General features: G+C 35.1%; 1 protein-coding gene across 11 annotated transcripts in view; it reads left to right on the top strand.

Annotated features, from left to right (window-relative positions):
* MYO9A (myosin IXA) overlaps positions 1-27,667 on the top strand; it is a 290,323-nt gene that overhangs the window by 141,641 nt on the left and 121,015 nt on the right. For 10 of the 11 annotated variants that reach the window (XM_064382198.1, XM_064382199.1, XM_064382209.1 and 7 more), the window contains 3 exons: positions 373-568; positions 14,838-14,957; positions 26,377-26,452. In XM_064382198.1, coding sequence (XP_064238268.1) covers positions 373-568; positions 14,838-14,957; positions 26,377-26,452 — 392 coding nt within the window. The remainder of the gene's footprint in view (positions 1-372; positions 569-14,837; positions 14,958-26,376; positions 26,453-27,667) is intronic. The other variant, XM_064382203.1, reaches the window with a different exon arrangement.

Below are 27,667 nucleotides of genomic sequence, written 5' to 3'. Positions count from 1 at the left end.
TCTAGTGAAGCTTCAGAGAGCTTTTACTTGTGGCAGAAGGTGAAGTGGAAGCACATGTGTCATATGGCGAGAAGAGAAAACGAGAGAGGGAACAAAAGATGGAGAAGTGGGAGTGCCACACTTTTAAATAACCAGATTTTGGTGAATTCAGAGTGAAAACTCACTCACTATTTGAGGAGAGCACCAAGCCATTTATGAGGGATCTGCCTCCATGACCCAAACACCTCCCACTAGGTCCTACCACCATGGGGGAATCACATTTCAACATGATATTTGGAGGGACAAGCATCCAAACTATGTTATCACCCATCATCTTGTTTTTAATAGTTGTTTTTTTTTTCTGTAAATAACACTGGTACTTTTTTCATGTAGGATTTCCGGGAAAAAAATACAGATCATATGCGCCCAGACATTGTAGCTCTTCTGAGAAGCAGCAAGAATGCATTTATCTCTGGGATGATTGGAATTGATCCTGTAGCTGTTTTCCGATGGGCAATTCTCCGAGCTTTTTTTAGAGCCATAGTTGCTTTCAGGGAAGCTGGGAAAAGACACATTCACAGAAAAACTGGTAAGTGGTAGTTATTAGTATTCTTCCATGCTTTATCTTTTAATTTTTTTTTACCTTTCTACTTTTCCACAAAAAGGAGTAGAATTCTTGCTACGAGATTCTCGGGGACAAGTCCTGCTTCTGTAGTCAATCTGGTATCATCTCTTAACTGATTTGTGACTGCGAACAGTTTTTCTTTTCTGTGAAAAAATGTTACACTGCCTTTAATATGAGGATAAAATGAGAGCATCTATTCTTGAAGTGTTCATTTTCTTTTCCTTTACTCTTAACTCAGTTCATGGATTTTTACTTTCAAATTTAGAAATGGATAAAGCAGGATACTTTTTCTGCCTGCCTCCCCCTTCAATCATAAAATCTCACATTCTGTGGGAGGGCAACTTCATAAGCACTTTTGACCTACTAGAAACCAAACTGTTTGCTGTATCTCTAGTCTTAGGTAGGCCATTGCTGCATAGTGAAGATACATATGCAGTTGAGATTTATGTCTTTCAGTAGAAATGTGATAGGGCTCACCTGTGTCCTCAGGACCCTCAAAGTGACTTACATGTCTTTTTATAATGTGCACTAGTAGTAAAACTTTAAGTTTAGCTTTTAAATGTTTGAGATGAATAGATATATTTGGGAGAGTATATTTCTAAAAATACATGTAAAATAGAACCTAGTTTCCATTTTTTAGATTTTAAAGTGTTTGAACTGGTCTTTGTAGATATATAGGGATAATTACAGTTTAATAGAGAAATAAAAGGACTATCTCAGACCTGCTTTGCCTTTTACAAAGTGATTTCTAAGGGATTATCTTTGTAAAAAGCTTGAAGCAAATTTTTTTTTCTTTAAGATGCTTTCTTGTTTATTATGACAAACTTCTAATCAAGAAAACCACTCAAAATTGATTAGTATCCTGCTAAGACATAATTGAATAAGAGAAGAAACTTTTCTTGTATTTATTATGAAAGCTTATTTACCTTACATTGTCTGTATGTTCCTTTGGCATTTAAAATCTATTATTTGTGAAAGTTAGTTGTTACCAATCTGTTATCATCAATATGGGCAATGATATGCAATGTTAGTAATGATAAACAACCTATATTTTCTCTACCTTGATAAACTTTAGATTCCTTATTTTCTAATCTTGTTTTCCCTTCTGGCTAGTACAGAGCTTGCATATAGTAAACTCTTTTTGAAAATTTGTATTCAGCATAACATGCATTTAGAAAAGTACACAAAGCAAAAATGTATAGTCCAATGAGGTAACACAAAGTAAACACAACCCTGAAATTACCACCTGGGTTATGAAACACAATATTCCAGCCACCCAAAATTTCCCCTTGGAAAAACTTTAAAATTTTTAATTTTTATAAAGGAAAACAAAAACTGGTTTGTTTGCATTTTGAGTCCTGAGCAGATTTGTTTCTGAAAGTAATTGTTTATATTACAATATATCAGTGTCAATGCCAGCATTCACCCTAACATTTTATTTTCTCCACACCACTTCCTACCTACTCTATTTTGGTAGGTTTAGTGTAAAAACGTATTATAAAGTTGGAACATTGTATCATTGCAAAATAAAACCTAACAGATTGTGAAAATGGTTTAAATGGTAGATTGAGAATTTTTATAATGATCGTAAATATTATGCAGTCATAGTAAGATGAAATAGAAATTACAGATTAAGATGAAGTAGAAAATATGGAAGGCAGAAAAGGTGAGGTGACCAAGTCTAGATGTTAGATGAGAATAAGAGGGCAAAGATAATACTTCTGAAGAAGAACAGAGATGTAGACCTGCAGAATTACAGATTATTTTCATTTCCTTTGATGATATCTTAATTAAAAACTTAAGCGGCCTCTTAGTTAATTGTCAAGAAACACCCTGATGGTGAACAGGTGTGTTCACCAAAAAAAACCCTGGCTTTCCTCAGGGAATTCCTTGACATTCTTTTCATCAAGCCAACTCAGCACAATTTACAATATCAAATTAAAATCTACTTTTTACTCTTGTTATTTTCTTTTTTATACACTTTCAAATTAAAAGACACAATGCCATTTTAAGGTCTTTAAATCAAAAGTAATTCAACTATTTTTGAGAAAATTTTATTATAATTGTAGAATGTGTATTATGGTGATCAGGCTGTTGGAAACCATAAAATGTTCTTAGTGGTCACATCAATAGGCAGTCTCAGTGAAGCTACATGTTGGCCCTCCTGAGAGGTAGAATGAGAAATGGTAATGATTTGTCTGGTCAGCAATGAGGTAATGGAGAACAGATGTTCCAGTTTATCATCAACCTTGCCTCTGATTTCCTCCTCATGAATAAGAAGGAGCCCAGAGTAGAGAATACTATTTAAAGATCATGAAGAGGATATAGCAGAAATCATAACCTAATTGGGAATTATACAGTGGGTAGAACTGAGCCGTACGTGATGCTTTATTTGGTTCTTTTGGAGTTATTAATAAATAAAAGTATAGCTAAATAGGAATTTAAACCAGTCTAAAAAGGCTAGGCAAAGATGGGTAATTTAGCTGTACCATCAGGATAAAAGATAATGAACAAGAATGTCCAAAGTCTTTTTCAGTTTCTTCATCTACAAGGAGAGAAGCTGAAACCATTTATGTAGTGTCTGCAGATAGAGAGCTTTAAGGGTTCCTACAGAACCTATTTCTCTTCTTCATTCTACTCAATAGACTATGTGATTCTGATGTACTCCTGTTTATGCAAGTGGGAGAAGCATTCTGGTGACCATCTATTTCCAAAAATGACCAAATACTAAAATTGACTTGGATATTACCATAAGTCTAGAATCTCTGTGCTGTACTCTGTCTACAGTTCTTCCTAGTACTTAAGAGATTTAAATAGACTTTTGTTAAAAAAACAAAAACAGGACCTATTTTTAATACATTACTTCTGCATTGGGCAGTATAGTATGGCAATTAAGAGTTTTGGATTGACATCAGTGAAATGGTGGGGTAATGACCTCTACAAATTTTTTCATAACAGCAAAGAGAAAACTGGCAAAAATTGTCAAAACAACTTTGTCAGAACTCTGGAAGTTAATCAAAGGTGCACAGTAACCTGAAAAGTGTTTATACAACAAAAAAGGCTGAATATCAGTAAAGACCGCGTACTTCGTGGCATTTTAACATGTAATGTTCACATCCCTTCCTCTTCAGATCCATGGTAGCCTAGAAAACCAACAGACTGGAATCATGGTGGAAATCAGCAGTGTGGCAACCACTTGGAGGGAGCAGAAGGGATTTGAGCTCCTTCAGTGCCCCATTCCCAGAGAATTTTTATTATTCATCCTACTGGGTGATTTCCTGAATACCCTATTTACTAGACTATCTTTGTTCAACCTCACTTGGAGTTTGCCCACTGTGAAAAGCCTTTAGCCCCCAGGGGCATTGTGCAAAGCAAACAGCCTAAATTGTTGAACATCACAGCTGCCTGTGGCAGTAGGTAACAGTTGAGACAACCAGTAGCCTAACCAAAATACTTAAAAGAAAAAGCTGGGGAATGAGATCTCCATATGGCCTTGAAAAGTTCCAACATATTCCTGGGAATCTAGATAGCCGTGTATATATATATGGGGCTGTGTACATGCTCAGGGCTATGTGCATTCTCAAGAAAGACCAATGATGTCCTGATTGCTCACTGAATAACTTTGAGGCTCTGAGCAAGCAGGAAGTGAAGGTCAAGGCAGAGTTTATAAGCTCCCTATCCAAGTGTCGCAGGTGTGCCTCAACTCACAGATACTGACTCTTGACAAAGCCTGGGAGACTTATTGGTTTTTAGGCAGGTGGGATAGCTCTGTTCAATCATTGCATAACCACTAAGCTAACTGAACAGAGACTTTAATGGTCACATGAGACAAAGAGTACAAACTTTACAGAATTAGTTCAGGAAAATTGTTCTTAAAAACAGCTACAAGAGACAGCAACAACACCATGCCCTAGGGATGAGGGAAAACCTAATTTCCATAATTACGTTATATTTTTTAAAATATCCAATGTTTAACACAAAATTATGAAACATAGAAAGTATGAGCTGTACACAGGAAGGAAAGAATCAATAGAAACCAGCCTTGAGGAAAGCCAGACATTGAGCTTAATGTCTATTTCAAATATGTTCAGAGAGCTAAAGCTGGCAACAGTGTCTGAGGAGCTAAGGGAAAATAGGGAATATTAATAAAATGTTAAAAGTTACATATGTGTAAATATGTCAATACGTAGTTAAATATAAAAGACAGTATAAATGTATTTTTTTTACATTTTATAACCCCTCCAATATAATTTGGAAAAAAATACAATCACTGAAATGAAATATTGGCTAGAGGAGTTTAACAGATTTGAACAGACAGAAGAAGAAAGGATCAGTGAACTTGAAGACAGATAATTGAGATTATCCAGCTAAAAGAACAGAAAGGAAAAAGAATGAAGAAAAATGATCAGAGCCTCAGAGACCTGTTGGATATCATCAAGCATACCAATTTCTGAGAATCCAGAAAGTAAGAAGAAAAAGGAGCAGAAACAATATTTGAAGAGATAATGGCCATAAACTATTCAAATTTGATGAAAGACTATATTAATGTATACCTCCAAAAAGGCCAGTGAATTACAAGGAGGGTAGATTCAAAGAGATCCAAATTTAGATACATCATAATAAAAGTATCCAAAGACAAAGAGAATATTGAAAGCAGCAAAAGAAAAGCAACTCATCTTGTACAAAACATCTTCAATAAGATTAACAGCTGATTTATTGTCCCAAGCCATTGGGTTTCCTATTACAAACTTGATATGTAAATTTTTTTTAAAACAGAAACCAGTGGGACTAGATGGTAGCAGGATGGCATTTGAAGCACTGAAAGAAAAGAAACACTGCCAATCAAGAATTCTGTATCCAGCAAAACTATCTTCAAAGTGTTGGTGAAATTAAAATATTCCCAGTTAAATGAATCTTGAGCTATTTATTCCTAGCAAACCTACCCCACCAGAAATATTAATGGGAGTTCTTGTGGTTGAAGTGAAAGGACACTAGACACTAACTTATGCATATGAAGAAATAAAGACTGTCATTATTGGCAATTACAAGAAGACAGTATGTAAATATATTTTTACGCTCTTTTTTCTTCCAATCTGATTTAAAAGATACTTGCATAAGGTAATAATTATAATTCTTTCTTGATGGACATACAGTTTCAAAGACATAATTTGAATGACAATACAGCATAAAGGAGTAGGGAGAGAATGGAGCTATGTAGGAGGAAAGTTTTTTATATACTATTGAAATTAAGTTGTTTTAAATACAGACTAGATTCTGTAAGTTCAGATGTTAATTATAATTCCATTGGTAACGATTAAGAAAATAATTAAGAAATGCTATAGTAAGAGAAATGACAAAAAAATTAAAATAGTATACTAGAAAACATCTAATTTATTTATTTATTTAGAGGTGGAGTCTTGCCCTGTTGCCCATGCTGGAGTACAGTGGTGTAATCTTGGGTTACTGCAAACTCTACCTCCCAGGTTCAAGTGATTTTCCTGCCTTAGCCTCCCAAGTAGCTGAGACTACAGGCATGTGCCACCATGCCTGGCTAATTTTTGTATTTTTAGTAGTGACAGGGCTTCGTCATGCTGGCCAGGCTGGTCTTGAACACCTGACCTCAAGCAATCTGCCCACCTCGGCCACCCAGAGTGCTGGGATTACAGGTGTGATCCATCACACTTGACTGAAAACATCTATTTAATACAAAGGAAAGCAGTAATGAAGCAATAAACAGAAATGTCTTCATATGTGGAAATTAAACAGCATACTTTCAGATAACCTATGAGTTGAAGAAGAAATCACAACAAGATTAGAAAATACTTTGAGACGAGTAGAGGCAAAAACAATACACCAAAATGTACGGGATCCAGCTAAAGTAGTATTTGGAGGGAAGTTTATAGCTTTAAATACTTATATTTAGAAAAGAAGAAAGATCTCGAATCAGGAAGCTAATGCTCTACCTTAAGAATCTGGAAAAAAAAAATAAACTAAATCCAAAGCACATGGAAGGAAGGATGTAATAGAGAGTAGATTTGAAATAAATGAAGTAGAGAAGAGAAAACAAAACCATGTTGGGTCTCTAAAAAGATAAATGAAATTGACCGACCTTGAGCTATACTGACCAAGAAATAGAGAAGACTTCAATTTGCTAATTTCAGTAATAAAAGGAAGAGGGCAATTTTACTGAATTTATGGAAGTAAAAAAAAATTATAGCAGTATGAATGATTATATGGCAACAAGTTAGAGCCCAGTTGAAATGGACAAATTCTTTGACATAAACAACCAAAACTTATTCCAAATGAAACAGAAAATTTGAATAGACGTGTAACAGAGAGAGAGAGAATTCATAATATCTTCCTACAAAGAAAAGCCAAGGACAAGTGAATTCACTGATGAATTCTTCGAAATATTTAAAGAATTAACATTAATCCTTCATAAGATCTTCCAAAAAAACAGAATATGAGGGAATATTTTTTATATCATTCTGCGAGGCAGTATTATCTGCAGACCACACATCACAAGAAAAGAGGCCGGGCGTGGTTACTCGCACCTGTAATCCCACCACTTTGGGAGGCCGAGGCAGGTGGATCACCTGAGGTCAGGAGTTCGAGACCAATCTGACCAACATGGAGAAACTCCATCTCTCCTAAATGTAAAAAATTAGCCGGACGTGGTAGCGCACACCTGTGATATCAGCTACTTGGTAGTCTGAGGCAGGAGAATTGCTTGAACCTGGGAGGCAGAGACTGTGGTGAGCCGAGATCATACCACTGCACTCCAGCCTGGGCAACAAGAGCAAAAGTCATTCTTAAAATCAAAAAACAAAAAACAAAACCACAAACAGATATCCCATATACATATGTATACAAAAATCCTTTACAGAATTCTAACAAATGGAATCTGGCAACAGATAAAAATATTATACACCATGACTTACTGGAATTTACCCAGGAATGCAAGGTTGGTTCAACTTACAAAAATCAACAATGTGTAATAAACCATATTAATAGAATTAATAGAATAAAATATAAAAATCAGATGATCACCCTCAGAGACACAGAAAAAGCATTTGACACAAGCCAACACATTCATAGAAAGACACTGAACAAATTAGAAATATAAGGGAAAATTTTCAACCTGATAAGGAAATCTACGGGGCACCCAAAGCTTACATCATACTTAATGGTGAAAGACTGAATGTTTTCCTTTTCCCCCAAGATCTAGGATAAGATAAGATGTCCGTTTTCACCTTTTCCATTCAACATTGTCCTGGAGGTTCTGACCAGGGCAGTTAGGCCAGAAAAATAAATAGTTTGAAAGGAAGAAACTATTTTGGTTACAGCTGATGTGATACTGTGTGTAGAATATCTAAGGAATCTATAAAAAACATAAAGCCAATAAGTGAGGTCAGCAAGGTTGTAAGGCACAAGATCAATATGCAAAAATAAGTTGTATTTCTATAGTGTAGCAATGAACAGCCTGAAATCACAATTAAGTTGGTGCTCATTTATAGGAACACCGATGAGAATAAAATAGTTATGATTAAATTTAACAAAAAGAGTTGCAAGGCTTGTACACTGAAGACCACAGAACACGACTGAAAAAACCTAAAGAATATCTGAATAAATGGAAGGATATCCTTTGTTCATGGATTGGAAGACTTAATATGGTTAAGATGGCAGCATGCCCCAACAAATCTGGAGATTTGTTTGATGCAGCCCCTGTCAAAACCTCAGCTGCCTTTATGTTGAAATTAACAACCTGATCCTAAAATTGATACAGAAAGGAATCTGGAAATGCAAGAACAAATTTGGAGGACTCAAACTTGCCAGTATCTACTAGGCAATGGATTCTTCATGTAACAACAAAAGGACAAGCAACCAAAGGAAAAAAATGGATAAATTGGACTTCATCAGATTATAAACTTCTGTGCTTCAAAGGACATTATCAAGAAAGCGAAATTACAGAATGCAGAATGGTAGAAAATATTTGTAAATCACATATCTGATAAAGAACTGGTATCTAGAATATATAGAGAACTCTTATTACTCAATAATAAAAAATAAACCAATTTAACATGGGCAATGGATCTGAAAAGACATGCAAATGTCAAGTAAACACACTAAAAGATGCTCAATATCATTATGTCATCAGGAAAGTGCAAATAGAATCAATAATGAGATAGCCATCACAACTACTAGGATGGCTGTAATTAAAAAAAAACAGGTAATATCAAATTTTGGTGAGGATATGGAAAAATTGCAAGTCTTGTATACTACTGGTGGAAATGTAAAATGTTGTAGCCACTCTGTAAAACGTTTTGGCAGTTCCTCAGAAAGTTTAAGATAGAATTATATTTGACCCACCAATTCTGCTTCTAGGTATATACTTAGAAGAATCAAAAACATTTGTCCACACAAAAACATGTAGACAAAATACCTTCGGAACATCTTTCAAATAGCCAGCAAGTAGAGATAATGCAACTGTTCCATCAACTGATCAATGGGTGAACAAAACTTGGTCTATCCATACACGGAATGTTATTTGTCCATAAAAGAAATGAAATACTGCTACATGCCACAATATGAATCAACCTCAAAAGCATTAAGATATACATACGTATATACGTTATGTGTGTGTATATGCATATATACATACGTATGTGTGTATATACATATATACATACGTATGTGTGTATATGTCTGTGTATACATGTATGTATGTAGCATATATATGTATATATGCTATATATGCCAATATGCTACACATATATATGGTATGTATATATGATATGATATATATAGATATACAGATTTTTTTTTTTAATGAGCCAGGGTTTCACTGTGTTGCCTGGGTTGGAATGCAGTGGTGCTACCACAGCTCACTATAGCCTCAAACTCCTGGACTCACGGGATCTTTCTGCTTCAGCCTCTCAAGACACTGGAGCAGGAGGCACATGATACCATGCCTGGTCTTTTTTTTCTTTTGAGACAGAGTCTCTCTCTGTCGCCAGGCTGGAATGCAGTGGCACGATCTCAGCTCACTGCAACCTCCGCCTCCCGGGTTCAACAAGTTCTCCTGCCTCAGCCTTCCAGGTAGCTCGGACTACAGGCATGCACCACTGTGCCCAGCTAATTTTTAAATTTTTAGTTAGAGTCAGGGTTTCACCATGTTGGCCAAGATGGTCTCAATCTCCTGACCTCATGATCTGCCCACCTTGGCCTCATGAAGTGCTGGGATTACAGGCGTGAGCCACCGCTCCAGCCTTTTTCTTGTTTTAAATTTGTTTTTAGAGATGGGATCTTGCTGTATTACCCAGGCTAGTCTTTAACTTCTGACCTTAAGTGATCCTCCCTGCTCAGCCTCCCGAGTGTCTTGGATTACAGGTGTGAGCCACCATGCTTGGTTCTCATTATGATATGTCAAAGAAGTACAGTTTCCAAGAAAGGTACCTTTAAAAAAATGAACGCCCACATCTGCACCATATGTGAGTATGGGGTCTGAATTTATACTATGTGTTTGGTGTATAATGTCAAACTAAGAAATTATCATCAAAGCTGCAACTAGCATAAGCTAATACTGAATAAATCTCTTTTAAGTGTTGATGATGGCCAGACGTGGTGGTTCATGCCTGTAATTCTAGTACTTTGGGAGGCCAAGGCAGGTGGATCACGAGGTCAGGAGATCGAGACCATCCTGGCCAACACAGTGAAACCTCGTCTCTACTAAAAATATTAAAATTAGCTGGGCGTGATGGCGTGCGCCTGTAGTCCTAGCTACTTGGTAGGCTGAGTCAGGAGAATTGCTTGAACTCGGGAGGCAGAGGTTGTAGTGAGCCAAGATTGTGCCACTGAACTCCAGCCTGGTGACAGAGTGAGACTCTGTCCCAAAAAAAAAAAAAAAAAAAAAGTTGATGAGACTCCTTAGAAAATAACCCCCACTGAAAATATGAACCATCCTAGGAAACCAAACCACCTTGGCAGGGGGTTGGTACATATAACAAACAAGAGTAATGTTACTTTAAGATTTGGAAGTTATATCAGAGTCTGAAAAATAATGTTCAAAGTTGTAAAAAGAAGGTATAGAAAGCAGAATGCAAGAACAGGAGAGAGGTTAAAGAAACTAATCTAGGCATAGTGGTGAGACAGAGCAGTCGCAGATATAAAAATACCCATATCCAAATGGCACTGCCACCGTTTATTCAACGGAATAGAAAATAGAGTTTGGTGGTTGTAGTAATGTTAAATGATTTTTTTAAAACTCTTCACAATAATTTAGTATATTTTAGTATCTTGAGCTGTTATACAGAATAATACATAATGTTCTTGAATTATTTTTAACTAGCAGATTATCAAATTATCTGTTGAAAGACATGTTAGTTTAGTGAAAACTTTTTTTTGAGATGGATTCTCACTCTGTCACACAGGCTGGAGTGCAATGGCACGATCTCGGCTCACTGCAGCCTCTGCCTCCAGGGTTCAAGTTATTCTCCTGACTCAGCCTCCTCAGTAGCTGGGAGTACTGGTGTGTGCCACCATGCCCGGCTAATTTTTGTTTTTTAGTAGTGACAGTTTCGCCGTGTTAACCAGGATGGTCTCAATCTCCTGACCTCATGATGTGCCCACCTCAACCTCCCAAAGTGTTGGGATTTCAGGCATGAGCCACCAATAACTTCTTAAATTTAGAATTTGAATGGAGTCTGAGTAGAGCTCACTGGGTGTTTTTTCTTCAACTGGTCCCTTTCAGCTGACTGCCAAACCAAGTGCAGTGTAGTCTAATGCCTAAGCATTCTTTCTCCAAGCAATCCATCAAGGGAGGATTGATTACTACTTACAATGACAGTAGAGTATTTTTATCAAGATATCTTTTGAGTAAGAAATGATGTTAAGCTTAGTTATACTTCTCTTTTTGAAACATTTAACCTTTGTACCTGTTGACTCTTTGTATTGTACAAATAATACAGTATTTTATTAGCTTAGATACTTTTTATTATGAAAAATATTTCAAATTCATTTTAGTTTTTAAAAGCCTATTTCTGTGTATATGATTTATGGTATTATTAGATTCCCTCTCGTTTGCTATATGTGGCTGCCCATTCTCTGAATATATGTACATTTAGTTTAGATAATTAGAATGAGACTAAAATACGCTCTACAAACCTCTTTGAATTAGTCAGACTATTTAACTTTTGAAATGATTCTACTATGAGGTTTTTCCAAAGATTGTTCTCTTGTATCTCATTCTTTTTTTTTTTTTTTTTAGAATTTTAATGTTTTATTTAATTCAGTATATCCAAAATATCATTTGAACATGTAATTAATATAAAATTATTAATGTGATATTTTATATTCTTTTGGTAATACTAGTCTTCAAAATCTGGTATGTATCTTACATTGACAGCACACCTCACTTTGTAGTAGCCATGCTGCAAGTGCTCAGTAGCCACATGTGGCTAGTGGCTACCACACTGGACAGCACAGTTCTAGGTTCCATGCTAATGCCCAAGTCCTGTGGATCAGAACCCCAGAATCAGCGCTATGAGTAAACACAGAGATCAAACCTTCTTTTAAAAATGAGGAAGCTGAGGCACAGAGAGTTTAAATGGCTTGCTTGAGGTCACACAGCTAAATTCAGCCTCAACAGGGTTTTCTGATTCTAGGCACTCTTCCACTCCACTACATTAATGTAGTGGTAATTCTTAGAGTTAAAAAAAAAGTGTAGAGTGCTGTTTTTATGATACTTTCATGCAATTTGTAGATATATTCTTTCTCACCAAAATTCAAAAAATTGATTTGTAGGAGAAAAAAGTAACATAGTGTATACCATAAAAGTATGTCACTTCCAACAGCAAAAATTAAATTTAGTTGAAGAAAACTAAAACATTTTGAAGGAAACTCTGAACGTGGGAGAGCTATGGTATCATACAATGCATACAATTCTGAGTCCAGGATGAAAGGATCTACAGAAAAATATTAGAGTGAATCACTAAAGGATCAAACCATGCACAGAGGACTCAACTGGCTATCTGCCCACCTGATCTATGGAATAGAACAGCCTCCTCTTGCAAAAAGAAAAAACTGCCACTGTGTGAGGCAGCACTAGTCTGCCTCCAGAAACTGCATTTCAAATCCTGGCATTATAAGGGTCTGCCCCCTTCTTTTGAGGCCATCCATCCATGATGGCCTATCCTGCCACCCCTGATTTAGGCAGACTCTTTGGAAGCCAAGTCCAACCTGCAATGGTTCAGTCCCCTAAAAAGTGGTATTGGAACGCAGGCCCCTCTGCCCAAGTTGGAGAACACATGGGATCTTTCATACTTCTTTAGACTTAACTATAATGCTTAGGCTGCTGCACACCAATTCTCCCCATCTTGTAGGATTTCTTTGGCTTATTTTAAACCTGATGTCTCTTAGGTCCTCAAGTGTCGGACAAGGAATGATGCTGACCCTCCAACATTGCTGGGACACCACATGCTAATACATCCTTGCCCACACAGCCCCTCAACATTTTACACTTGAGAGAAACATTTGCTTGTGGTTATTGTCTGTTGATATGTTTGTCATTAACATGTCTGACAGAAGTTCTAATCTATCACCTACAGCTAAAGAAATAGCATGCAGGGTCAAAATAATACTTTGTTTTGGTGAGGGGCTCTGAGGGAAATTTGTTGCAAAGATGTAGCACCATATAGAACAGAAAACTGGATTTGAACCCCACATTGAAGTCTGAGGGCTGTCCCATTAGTTCCCAGCCTATCTGACTTTCATTTGTGAGGCACAAAAAATAATATATGGGAGCACACTTGGTAAGCTATGAAGTACTACCAAAGCAGAAAGTATTATAAATTACGATCCCCGAGAAGGTAGACATGCAGTATTTTAAATAATCTTAATTCTTATACTCAATTTGAGCCACCTCTGGATTAATTACTGTTAAAAATGCTCTACAAATTTTAAATTATAATTAGAAAATTGGGTTTAAAATTATTTCTCATTGTCTCATAATTTAAAAAATGTACTTGTCATTTGTTTAATTACCTTTGGTTACAGGCAATAACTGTAATTGCCTATTACCAAGAAAGCTACAACTAGTTCCTGGGTCAGTTAGTTAATCATTTAACCAGTAAGACCAATGCTTTCCCAAATGTGTATAAAGAAACTGGTTTATATACGTTAAACATTTAAAACTCTAGGAATTTAACGTGTAACTTTACACAAGACATTAAACCTGCCCGAATCTATTTTTTTCCTTTAGGATGAATCTATCCTTAAGTATGTTTTCAATGTCAAAAACCTATTCTATCTATAATGGAAATCTCTTGTATCTCATTCTTAATTGCAGTAATGGAACTTTTTTACCTCTATATTATTATACACTTTGTTTTTTTAAAAGCAAACTTACTTAAATTTGAACATTATGCCCTAACTCTAGAGGTGATCTCTGCATAAATGATACATAACCACTACCCTAAAGCCTGGAAACTCTTTATTGCTAATATTTTTGGAACTCACCTCCCATTCACTTTATTGCTTAAGTGACTCACTTTAAATAACACTAATCTGGGGCTTTGGTCTTTACTCGAACGTGCTCTCCATTTTTTCACTGGTAGCTGATTTCTATCTCACCTTCCTAAGAAGTGATAATGAGATACAGATTCTCCAACTGTGTTTTCAAATTTGTAAATACCGAAGGGCTGCTGGGCTTTCCTGCTCTATGGTGCTTTTCTTCATACTTTCATTATTGACACACTTGGAACTCCTACAAGTGTGGTTAATTGCAGGATTTGTGAAAGAATTGTTTAACTTTCAGTAAATTGTTCTGGGTATATTTCTCTTTGGGGTTCCATCAGTGTTGCCAACTGTATGCTAATTATATTTGAGACCTGATAAAAATGAGTCTATTTTTAAAAAATAAATCATACAAATTGCTTTTGAATTTTTGCTTGTGTTTAAAATCTTCAGTGTGGTGTTAACTCACAATACTTTGAGTACCGAAAAGGACATTTTGAATATCTGAAAAAGGCTTTTATTTTTTTCTATTATTTTTATGCAGTTTTCTCAAAATAATTGGAAAGATCATTCACATATAATCTCTATTATTTGATACATTTTCGTATACCCTTAAATAGTTGGCAGCATTGTCCTTGATTCTCTGTTGGTTTGGGCTTATATAATGTCTTTTTCTTTTCTCCATTTTTTTGTTTTCTTTTTTTTTTTTTTGCTTCCTAAGGACATGATGATACAGCGCCATGTGCAATTTTGAAAAGTATGGATAGTTTTAGCTTTCTGCAACACCCAGTCCACCAGAGGAGCTTAGAGATTCTGCAGAGATGCAAGGAAGAGAAGTACAGTAAGGCTACAAATCCTGATAAACTGTTATCACATATCCATTTGGAAATGGAAACCAGGAGCATCCTACACCAGGGTGGGGTACAGATTGCATGGGCAATAAATATGGCCTGCATAAATCTCTCAGCAGTCTTTGAATATTTCTATTGAGTCTTTAGTACTTTGTTTTGAAAATACTAGTATACTTGTTCTTTTAACCTTGGTGACTTTTCTGTTTGCCTGTGATCATTGGGTTGTTAATTATGCTTGGTTACAGTCACTATATTGGTTTCCAGTGTCTTTCAAGTAGCCAAGTGATGGATAGGAAAGAACAATGCTTTTTTTCCCTGCTCATTAACAACAACAACAAAACAACCAAAACTTTATTGATGTCTAATTGAAGTAAAAAACCAAATGCAAAGAGAACAATTTGATCAGTTTTGATGTATGTAGGCACCCATGAAATTATCTCCAGAATGAAATTATTTCCAGAATCAAGATAATGAAATATATTTGGCGTTCCCAAAAAGTTTTCTCATACCCCTTTCTAAATCTGGCTGATTTTTGTGCTTGCTTATGCTTGGATTTCAACATTAGCAAATGTTATTTTTGTGTATCTTTGGTAAATCTACTTAGTTTGATTGCCATACTTCAACCAGCCTTTCCTATGTCTCGTTTAGAGCAAAGCCACCACATTAATGTTTTGGCTTGAGGGAGAATAACAGAATCATGGTACATGTTCTTTTTTGTTTGCTTTTTTATAAAATTGGTGTAAAAAGATGCCCTTGGACTCCATTTCTTTTCTTGCTTTTTATTTGTTGTACTCATTCTGCATAAAAATTGATTATTTTGCCAGTTGTGAGATTACAACAATTGAAGCACTGCTATTCTGAGAATAAGGGGAACCTTCAAAATACTCACAGACAACTGAGCAATTTGCATATAATGGATTTACATAATCTGTTCTGAGCTTTTAATAAATTACCACTGATTTAGTTTGCTAATTTCACAGTTTTCTGGTTGAAATTCCATGAAATTTTACTATCCAGATGTTAGTGAAAGGAGAATATAAGTAGAATTCCTAAGAGCAAATGTTGTGGGTTCTTTTTCAGTTCTCGTTGCTGTCTTGGTTAAAAAAAAAAAAAAAAAAAAAGGTGTGTAATGTATTTTGAACAATATTTAAACAATATTTAAAATATTTTCTCAGTTTAAGAACAAAGGTAAGTGTTTCATTTAAAAAAGACATCCTTCAAAATTATTAATTATTGCTCTTGTTTCTAAGAGGAATGTAATAAATCCTCATTCCAGTTATTCGTCTTCCTATTCTGTTCTTTAATACATAGGACATTATTTAAAACAGTCTATAAATCATTTTGGAGAGCTTAAATTAATTTCTATTAACTCTTAAATAGTTGCAAATGGTTTGTTTGCTTTGTTTTTACATGACAGCCTGACAACCCCAGACCTGATTCTGGATCTTGAATAGGAGGGCACCAATTTCAGCATAGGCTACATGAAGAAATTGTGCATTTATGTGTGCTCACATGCAAATCTGTACTTTTGTGAACGTTGAAGCCTTCCATTATTTTACGTAATTTATTTCGTTTTCCACTATAGTATTAGCAATATGCTAATTATAAAAAGATATCACATTATAAATTTAATTATATGTAAAATTGTTAATTCAAGTTCAGAAGATTGTTCTTAAAAAAAACAGGGGACTACCAGCTTTAGGTAGTGGTGAATTGGTGAGGTGAATGAATACTCGCAGAAGTAACAGTGATAAAACCTGGAAAAAAAATTTTTTAAATAACCAAGTATTTGAAGGCACTGGAAAAAGACCAGAAGTAGGCAGAAAGTAGGGAAAAGTTTATTCTTTCAAGGTAGTAAAGCAGTGGGTACGAATTGTGAATTTGTAGCTTTTTATATAAGGGATTCCCTAACTTGCGTTATTTCAGAGACACAAAACTACAACAACCACCATACTGGCTTATAATGTTAGAAGACTTTTCAGAGTAGCTTGGGGTTTAGGAGGAAAATCCTGGGACTAAGAGAGCTGCTAAAGGGCTAAAACCCAAATTAAAATATAAACTCTGTGCATATCCCTGGCTGACTGCTGTGAATATGGAGGGAAGACCCCAGGAACTGTATTTAAAAAAAAGTGGAAACCGAATAAGAGATAATCCTTGAAAGAAATAACTATAATAGGTGAGATTTGCAAGTTTGCTGCTTCTTAGAAAAACAGGAAATTTTCTGCCTGTGTTTAGCTTGCATGGGAAAAACTGAAGTTTTTCTGCCTTAATTGGAGTCCCATAGGAAATGATAGATAAAGGGGTCGAAAATTATTTGAAGACAGTGACAGAAAACATTCCTTATTTGGTTAAAAAGAAAACTCAACATAGTGAAACCCTGTTTCTACTAAAAAATACAAAATTTAGCCAGATGTGGTGGTTCATGCCTGTAATCCCAGCCTCCTCTTGTGGCTGAGGCACAAGAATCCCTTGAACCTGGGAAGCGGAGATGGCAGTGAGCTGATACCACACACCACTGCACTCCAGCCTAGGCAACAGAGAGAGACTCAGTCTCAAAACAGACAGACAGACAAACAAACAAATAATAGCTTACAGATCCAGAAGATCAGTGACCACGAAGCAGGGTAAATACGAAGGAAAACTATACCTAGGCACATTATAGATAAACTGCTAACTGTCAAAGGTAAAGAGAAAATAATGAAAGCATCCTGGAAAAAGATACAGATATTAAATACAGGAGAATAATGAGATGATTAACATCTGGCTTCTCAGTAAAAATAATGGAGGCCAAAAGGTGTCAAAAAATTCTGTTTGATGTGCCAAGCTCCCCCCAACCCCATTCCCCGACCTCCCCCCAAAAAATTTGACCCAGAATTTCTGTATTTGCAGTTTGGGTCCAGACAAGTTAACCAACAGAAGAAAAATTAACAGTCTTCAAGAGAACTTAACAGTATCCACTGTTGCTATGATGTGTTACCCACAACGTCCTGTTACCATGTAGCAAAAGTATCTTTCAAAAATGAAGGTGAAATAGACATTTTCAGGTTATCGGAGTCTGAGAATTTGTCAGTAATATGTATTATATGGGAAATAATAATAGAAATTCTTCAGGCTCAAGGGAAATCATCCCACAATCGTAACTTGCATCTGTAGTAGGGGTTGGCAAATTTTTTTCTGCGAAGAGCAGACAGTAAATATTTTAGGCTTTGTAGGCCAGTATGGTGTCTGTTGCAGCTACTCAAGTCTGTGAAGGGAGCCATAGACAGTACATAAATAAATGAGTATAGCTGTGTTCCAACAAAACTTTATTATGGACACTGATATTTAAATTTCAAACAATTTTCACATGGTACAAAACTGTTCTTTTTTTTTCCTTCTCAGTTAAATAATATATAAGCCATTCGTAGGTCATAGGTTATACAAAAACAGGCAGTGGGTTTGTTTTAGGCCATGGACTCTAGTTTGCTGATACATGCATGAATTATTGGAAGGAATAAAGAAGGCAGAACTAATGTATATGTATAAAAATACAAATGACTACACATATTTTCTTGCCGTCTCTTAGTTAAAAAGATGACTTTAAAAAATCGGACATTATTTTGGTGGTTTAAAATTATGTCCACAAATTGATCCACCTTTCATAAGGCATGTGCTGTACTTAGTGGCTTGCTTCCAAGAAATGGAATGTGGCAGAAGTAACAGTGTATGACCTTCAATATTAAGACATAAAGATATTGGGGCTTTTCCTCCTTCTCTTTGTTTCTGGTACTCCCGCCTTCTCTCCACAGTGGCTTTTCTATTACCTAGAGTGAAAGAGTGGACACAATTACATATGCTACATAAATCAAAAGTTTGACAAAGAGATTATGAACATTTACGGCAATTAATTCAACTTACATGAAATGAAAAAATTTCTTGAATGTCAACATTTATTAAAATCAACCCAAGAAAATACAGAAAACATGAATAGTGCGATATCTTTTTACAATATTGAATTGTTAAATAAAAGTTTTCCCCCCACACAAAGTTCAGGCCCAGATAGGCTCAATAGTGCATTTATTTAAGAAATGAATATTCTGCCAGTTATCTTCAACTCTTTCAAAAAACAGAGGAGCAGGAAACACTATCCAGATCATTTCATGTTATTCTGCTACCAGAACAATTATAAGAAAACTACAGACCAACATAACTTCATGATGCTGGGTATAAACATACTAACAGTTGGCTGAATTCAGCAATATATTAAAGATAATACATGAAGACCATGTGGAATTTATTCCAGGAATGAGAAAGGTTGGCTTTGTAGGCCAGTATGGTATTATTGTCATAGTACCATGCTCAGTCTATTTTAAAACTTATAGTAGCCTAGGAATAGAGACCAGCCTCCTCTACTTTATGAAGAATATGTGTGAAAATCCTACAGCAAACTTCATACTTAATAGTAAAGGATTGGATACTTTTTCCCTAGCATTAAGAACAAGGCAAGGCAAGGACATTTCCTTTTATCACTCAGATTTGGCATTTACTAAAGGTCACAGGCAATGCAATAAGGCAACAAAAAGAAATTGTACATAGCTTGAAAAGAATTAGTCAACAACTTTATTGATATAGGAAGTATGAAGGAGTCATACTTTCTGTATAGGGAAAAATGCTCTTAAAACTAAAAAGTAAGTTTAACATTTTTACAGGATACCAAGTAATTAGAGAAAATTAAATTGTAATATCCTGGCCATGAGGACTTAGAAAATGATGTATAAATTCCATTTACAGTACATCTATGGCAACCAGCCTTCTAGATATCACAAGCTCTTATACTCCTCTCTTATGTTTTACAAGAGTTGGTCTGTGTAACAGAGCACATGGCAAAAGTGATGGTATGTCACTTTTAAGATTGCTGTAAAAGACTACAATTTCCTTCTGGGGTACTGCTTCACTTGCTGTCCCTCTCTAAGATCACTGTCTCTTGGAGAAACAAGATGCTATTTGTTAGTAGCCAAAATGCAGTGATGAACTGAGTCTTGTCACCAGCTATGTGAGTGACCTTAGAAGTGAATCTTTGATTCCAATGTTGAGATGACTGCAGCCTTGGCTGATAGCTTGAATACAACCTGTTGAGAGACCTTGAGTCAGAACCATCTAGCTAAGCCACTCCTGAATTCTTCCTCTAAAAACTCTATTAGATGGTAACTTGTTTTCAAGTGTTAAGTTTTAGAGTAATTTAATATACAGTGGATAATTAACATAAACATGAAATATTCAGCAATAAATTTAACAAGTATGTGTAAGACTTGAATATTACTAGGAGAAATTGAAGAACACAATGAAGAGAGATATTTATTTTGTTTGTATTTTTGATATATCAGCTCTCTCTCAAATGAATCTGTAGATTGAATTCAACCCAATAAGTATAATAGCAGATTTTTTTGGTAGAAATTAACAAGCTGAATCTAAAATTTATAGAAAAATGTAGAATACCCAGACTTTCCAGAACAATTTTGAAATAGAACAAAGCTGGATAACTTATATGATTTTAAGACTAAAATATTCATGGCATTGTTCTGTTGGTCTTAAGGATCAAGAGATTAATGAACCAAATACAAAGTACAGAAGTAGATCTGCATGTACACAGTCAGTTGATTTTCTATTAAGGCACCATGATAATTTAGTGGGGGTAAGTTAGTCTTTTAAACAAATAGCACTAGAACAACTGGATATCCGTATGTTCTAAGAGAACTTTGATCCTTATATCATACATGTAAGTTAACTTTGAAATGTGTCATACAGCTGTTTGTAAGGACCAAAACTATTAAATTTGTATTAAAATGGAAGAAAACCTGAGAAACAAGTCTTTGTCATCTTGTGACAGGCAAAAGGTTCTTAGATGAGACATAAGAGCATGAATATAAAAGGAAAAAAGTGACAAATTGGAGTTAGCCAATTTGAAAACTAATTTTCTTAACTGCTGTTAAGAAAACAAAAAACATACCACAGCCTGGGAAACAGTATTTGTTACAATTTGTAATATTCATACCTGATAATGGACTTGAAAACAAAATATAAAAACTCTTACAATAATAAGATAAATAGACCAGTTTTCAAGTGAGCAAAAGATTTGAATATACACTTTCACAAAAGAAGATTTATATGTATTCTCATGAAAGATGTTCAATTTTGTTATTCATTATGGAAATGCAAATTGTAATCACAGTGAGGTCACACTAATACCCTCTATAGTGGCTAAAATGTGAGAAGTTGAAATACTAACTGATGATAAGGATGTGGGGCAACTGGAGCTCTCATACTGTCTCTTGGCAGTGTCAACTGGTACATGTTAGAAAACAGTTTGTCAGTTTTATAAAGATAAGCATATTTTTCCCATATGTTTCATGAATTCAAATCTCAGTTATTTACCTGAGAAATGAAAATATATATTCACAAGAGACTTTTATAGATCAGTCTCTAAAGTATTATGCTAAGGGAAGGCCTACCCTCAAAGCATACTGTTTTATTTCATTTATATAGAATTCTAGACAGTGCAGACCAATCTGCATGGAGAGCAAGTTAGTGATTGCCTTGACCCATGTAAGTAAATTTGAGGGATTGTCCAAGAAGGTGCATGAGGCAACTTTGGTGATGGTAGAAATGTTTGGTATCTTTCTTTGGTGGTTATTAGTGTGGTGAATACATTTGGCAAAACTTATCCAACTATGTACTTAACATGTATATGTTTAGCTATTTGAAATTTTTATTCCAATAAAAAATGTTTAACTACATGTCATGAAACCTGATACAAGTTACAAATAAATACCTAGAAGAGATTATTTTTCATGAAACTGAGAATATCCAAAATAAAAAATTGTGTATGATCAGAACTACTGCTTTCATATGGTATGCAGAGACAAATATAGAAGATACTGGCATGAAAACTGAAGGTAAAGCAGGGGGCTCTACTGCTCTTGAATTAATATAATCTTATCAAGTTTAGGAAATCGGTATAGGTAAATATCTTGAACATGTTGTGCCTTAAGGACAATCACAATAATAACAATGTTTATCTTTTAAGGTAGCATAAGAAACCTTTATAAAGTGAAAACCAAGAAGGGAAAAAAATGAAAGAGAGAAATAAATGAAAAACATGAAATTAAATGCCAGAAACATATTATTTAAAATGTTTACGCTTACCAATTAAACTCTCAATGAAATTTTCAGTAGTTTAAGTGATAGCTATACGATTTTAAAGTGGTGAAAATGAAAGGATGGATAGTGATGTACCAGGCAAATGTGAATGATAGCAATTAATAAAGCTAGGTGGTAATATGAACAGATGCTCACCTATATATATTTTTTTAAATTTAGTTGAGAAAGACAGAAGTTGAACCCACTAGAAAGTTTTGAGATTTAATAAGGAACTTGGTAAATGTATATATAAATCTAAATAAGCAACAACTTTATAAAACTTATAGTATACCTAATTTACTTGATTAAGGAAAGAAAACAAGGTGAAAGTAAGTATTGGGTAGCAATAACATTCCTAATGAGAAGGGGATGACTTTAAAACATTTGAAAGTTCTTGTACTTTTCAGGGACACAGAAGAAATAATTAGGTTAGAATTCATGAGTATGTTAAACATTTAAGGATATACAATTTCTGGAACAAAAGAAAGAAGATATAAAGAAAGCAGTTCAATAGAAGGCTGGATGAAAGCATATAATAGTTAATGTAAATAAAAAATATAAACTTAGATGTCAGAAAAAAAATTCGTTATAGCAGTAAGTTAAAACAGACTAAACTGAACAGTTTAAAAAACATGAATTAAGGAAGATGAACGAAAGTTATCTGCAGAATGCTTATAAGAGACAAATCTAAACACAGAAATTAAGATTAGGAAAAAGTTATGTCAGAAAATTTATCCTTATTCTCTTGTACTTTTTCCCATCTCCTTTAGGTAACCACAGATTTATTACTATAAGTCAGTTTTATATTTTCTTTTCTTTTTTTTTTTGAGATGGAGTCTTGCTCTGTCGCCCAGGCTGGAGTGCAGTGGCGCGATCTCGGCTCACTGCAACCTCTACCTCCCAGGTTCAAGCAATTCTCCTGCCTCAGTAACTGGGACTACTCCCAAGTAGCTGGGACTGCAGGTGCCTGCCACCACACCCAGCTAGTTTTTGTATTTTTAGTAGAGAGAAGCTTTCACTGTGTTGGCCAGGTTGGTCTTGAACTCTTGACTTCAGGTGATTTGCCCCGCCTCAGCCTCCCAAAGTGCTGGGATTACAGGCATGAGCCACCGCACACCGCATAGTTTTATACTTTCTAAAAATTTTATACAAGTGGGATCACAAAGTATGTATTTTGTGTTCTGATTGTGTTATGCAACAAAGTTATGCATATATTCATGTATGTTTTTCCAAGTATCAGTCATTTGTTGCTCAGTTGTATTCCATTGTATATGTATATATACATATTGTATATAATTTATATGACATATAATGTATATAATTGTGCTTATTGATTTGTTGGTGTATTTAAGAGTTAAATACACTGTTAGAGCTATTGTGAAGAACACTACTATAAACATTCTTGTTTGAGTCATTTTGCAGACATATTTTTATTCCTCAGTAAATACTTATGAGTGGAATGTCTTCATGAAGTAGATATATGTTTAACATCATTACGATCTGTCAACCTTTTGGCATCTTAAAGATGTTCCGTGTTCTTAGGGCTTTATTTATGATTACTCAGATGTCATTCCATTGTCATTCCTTCATATGTCATGTACCTTTTTTTCCTTTTGTTTTAAAATTTTCTCTTTATATTCAACATTCAGCAGTTTGACTCTCATGTCCCTAAATACGATTTATATTAATTTTCTTTGGGATTTGCTATACCTTTTGGACTTTCCATTGTTTTTCATCAAATTTAGAAAATTTTTGGCCAATATTTTTCAAAAATTTTTTCTGCTACAATTTCTTTTTTCCTTCTGAAACTCCAGTTACATGTTGTTAGACTATTGGATACCATCTCAAGATAGCTATTTTAAAATTCTATTTTGCTGATTTGAACAAGTGGGAGATCTTGGGATATGATGGGTTTTTTGTTATGTTGTTGTTTTGAGACAAAGTCTTGCTCTCTCGTCCAGGCTGGAGTTCAATGGCGTGATCTTGGCTCACTGCAACCTCCGCTTCCCAGATTCAAGTGATTCTCCTGCCTTAGCCTCTCAAGTAGTTGGGATAACAAGCACGTGCCACCATGTGAGGCTAATTTTTGCATTTTTGTAGAGAGAGGGTCTCACCCTGTTGGCTAGGCTGGTCTCGAACTCCTGACCTCAGGTGATCAGCCTACTTCAGCCTCCCAAAGTGCTGGGATTACAGGTGTAAGCCACAGCGCCTGGCTGGATCTGATGATTTTAAAATGGGATCAGGGCTTCATTTTTTTTTTTTTTTTGAGATGGAGTCTCACTCTGTCACTAGGCTGGAGTGCAATGTCATGATCTTGGCTTACTGCAACCTCCACCTCCCAGGTTCAAGCAATTCTCCTGCCTCAGCCTCTAAAGTAGCTGGGACTACAGGCATGCGCCACCATGCCCAGCTAATTTTTGTATTTTCAGTAGAGATGGAGTTTCTCCATATTGGCCAAGCTGGTCTTGAATTCTTGACCTCATAATCTGCCCGCCTTGGCCTCCCAAAGTGCTGGGACTACAGGCATAAGCCATGTAAGACTAGGCCCTTTATTTTTTTTTAATGATGTTTTATAGTTTTCAATGCAGACATTTTGTACTTTTAAAAATTTCATTTCAGAATATTTATTGCTGTTTCTACTTCCCACCCCTGCCACCTCGTCCCCACCTTCTGCTCCCCACTTGAAGACAGGGTCTCTCTCTGTCGTCCAGGCTATTGTGCAGTGGCACGATCTCAGCTCACTGTAGTCTCAATCTCCAGGGCTCAACCAATCCCCCACATCAGCCTCTTAAGTATCTGGGACTATAGGTGTGAGCCACCACACCTGCCTAAGTTTTGTATTTTTTGTAAAGATGGGGTTTCACCGTGTTGCCCAGGTTTGTCTTGAACTCTTGGGCTCAAGTGATCTACCTGCCTTGGTCTCCCAAACTGTTGGGATTACTGGCTTATGCCACTGTTTGTATGATTTAAACAGCAGGAAGAATCTGCTGTGGTTTTTCAGTTTCCCTTGCTCATACAGAAAGATAACAATCACTTCATGTGGATATAGTGTTGACTATGTGCCATGCACTCCTCTAAGCACTTATATTTTATTAGTAGCAGAGATGAAGTCTCTCTAAGTTGCCCAACTGGTCTTGAACTACAGAGCTCAAGTGAACTGCCTGCTTTGGCCTCTCAAAGTGCTGGGATTATAGGCGTCTGCCACCACACCCAGCCACCATTTTATATTTATTTGTTTCCTGTAGTTTTGTAGAACTCATTAGTCCAAATTGATTTTTTTTATTCCATAGGATTTTCTGCATACAAAATTGTCACGTTGAATAAAAATACTTCTTTTTTGCCAGTGTATCTTACCTATATTAAATGTTTGCATGTATGTTATAAAAATTGGTAGCCTTATGCTTACAGAACTTACATGTTTAGCATCTGATTTGAAGAGCATTACATTTTTTTAATATTGGTAATTCTTAAGGAAGCAATTTGTCTTCTTTGATACTCATTGTATTTATCTATAACATTAATTCTCAGTGTGTTAATACTGTATTTATAACATGTCAGAAATATATTTATTGCTAAAAATGATGCATCAAAATAAGAAATGAACTTGTGGAGTCATCAAAAAGAACAAGATCATGTCTTTTGTGGGGACATGGATGGAGCTGGAGGCCATTGGCCTTAGTAAACTAATACAGGAACACAAACTGCTTCATGTTCTCACTTTTAAGTGGCAGCTAAATGATAGAACTTACGAACACAAAGAAGGAAACAACAAACAGTGAGGTCTAGTTCAAGATGGAGGGTTGGAGGAGGGAGAGGAGCAGAAAAAGTAACTATTGGGTACTGGGCTTAATACCTGGGTGAATTAATCTGTACAACAAACCCCCATTACATGAGTTTACCTTTATAACAAACCTTCACGTGTACCCCCGAACCTAAAAATTAAAAAAATGAACTTGTACACTTCTAGGCCTTCAGTCCAGTCACCCTTGTATTTCCTGAAGTTAATGTTTCAATGAAAGAAGAAATAAAAGATTTCGTTATTAAATTTTCTGATTGGGTTCATTGTTAACTAATGTCAGTGACAGTTATGAGTCTTGGTTCATATAATTGTTTAGATGTTTCTGAAATATTTGGCAAATATTCGTTATTAAATTTCATTTGTCTTTACAAAAATTGTTTCATGTTTTGTTTTTCTTAGCACTGATTTGAAATTTTCTGTTTCTTAAATTTTAGGTATAAGCCGGAAAAATCCCAGAACACCTCTTTCTGATCTCCAGGGCATGAATGCTATAAATGAAAAAAACCAACAGTAAGTATATTTGGTTTATGTTTTCAAGGAAGCATAGAAGAAATTACTAGAATTCTTGTTGATATTTTTGTGACTTTAAAAGTATGAAATAATTCAGGCTTGTTTAAGTTTTTTATTTCTTAAATCCTTTATAAGTGATAGAATAACACGTTACTAGGTTAAGTTAACAAAATTTGTCTACAATTGCTTCTGGTAAAATGGCTTTACAATTTTGAAAAAGTTTCTTCAGAATAATTTAAAATGAGCTCATATATTTTAATTGCTGAGACCCTTCTTGCATTTTATATCTTTTACAAAATTTAAGGGTTATTCTGCTGCTTTCTGTGGAGAAATCTTACTGTGAAGTAATAATTGAATAGTTTGATTTACATCAAACCATCCAATACATTTTTTTGGGTGAGTGCGATTACCAAAGCTTACCTTTTTACTATTTTCAATGAAGAATTCTTGAGAACAATATGACAGTAACAAATATAAATAATTTATGAGTTCATAAAGTCTTTGTTTTTTATGGGTACTGTTTAATAAATATTGTAATATATATGAGGAGAAGAACATTGTTTCTAGAATGCGTTCTCTACAGTTTAAACATCATCAAAAATATTGAGCTTTCTAGTACTCTGGTAATAAGGATGGTCTGTTGTTAAAATGAAGGTATAACTTCACTGATCATTTTTTCCAATTGAGTTACTATGTCTTTCTAATATATATTGTCACTTGTCTGCTCAGTAACTTTTTCATGCATCTTTATTGCTTATTAAAAGTCTAGGTTCACTAACTTCATATGCAAGAGCTGTCACAGCCCAAGTATCTAGCCACAAATATATTCACTTTGAATGGCACAAATTAAACTATTTGCTATTTTTATATTATATGTCCTTTGTTTTCTTAACAGTAATATTTGGCGAATGATGATATCCACGACCATATTTGCATGTTAAATTTTAACCAAAAACAAATTAGATAATCTTGACCTGTGTACCTTCAGTTCTGTCTGTTGGCATTATTCTCACCTTGGTCATCAGATAGGTACCCAATTTTTTTGATTATATAAAAAAGAAACCGTGATGTGCCTCATTTCACAAAGCAGCTTAATGGTTTTAAGTTTCCTAATTTCTAGTTTGTGCTTCTTTCTTTGTAGTTTCCATTTTGGATACCTGAAGTGGTCTATGTGGGTTTCTGCTTTTATACATCATTTGAGGATAGTCCAATATA

This window comes from Aotus nancymaae, unplaced genomic scaffold (genome assembly GCF_030222135.1).
Source record: "Aotus nancymaae isolate 86718 unplaced genomic scaffold, 86718_ANA_hifiasm-v0.15.2.pri h1tg000003l, whole genome shotgun sequence".
Lineage (NCBI taxonomy): Eukaryota > Metazoa > Chordata > Mammalia > Primates > Aotidae > Aotus > Aotus nancymaae.
This window is presented reverse-complemented; position numbering and strand designations above follow the sequence as displayed.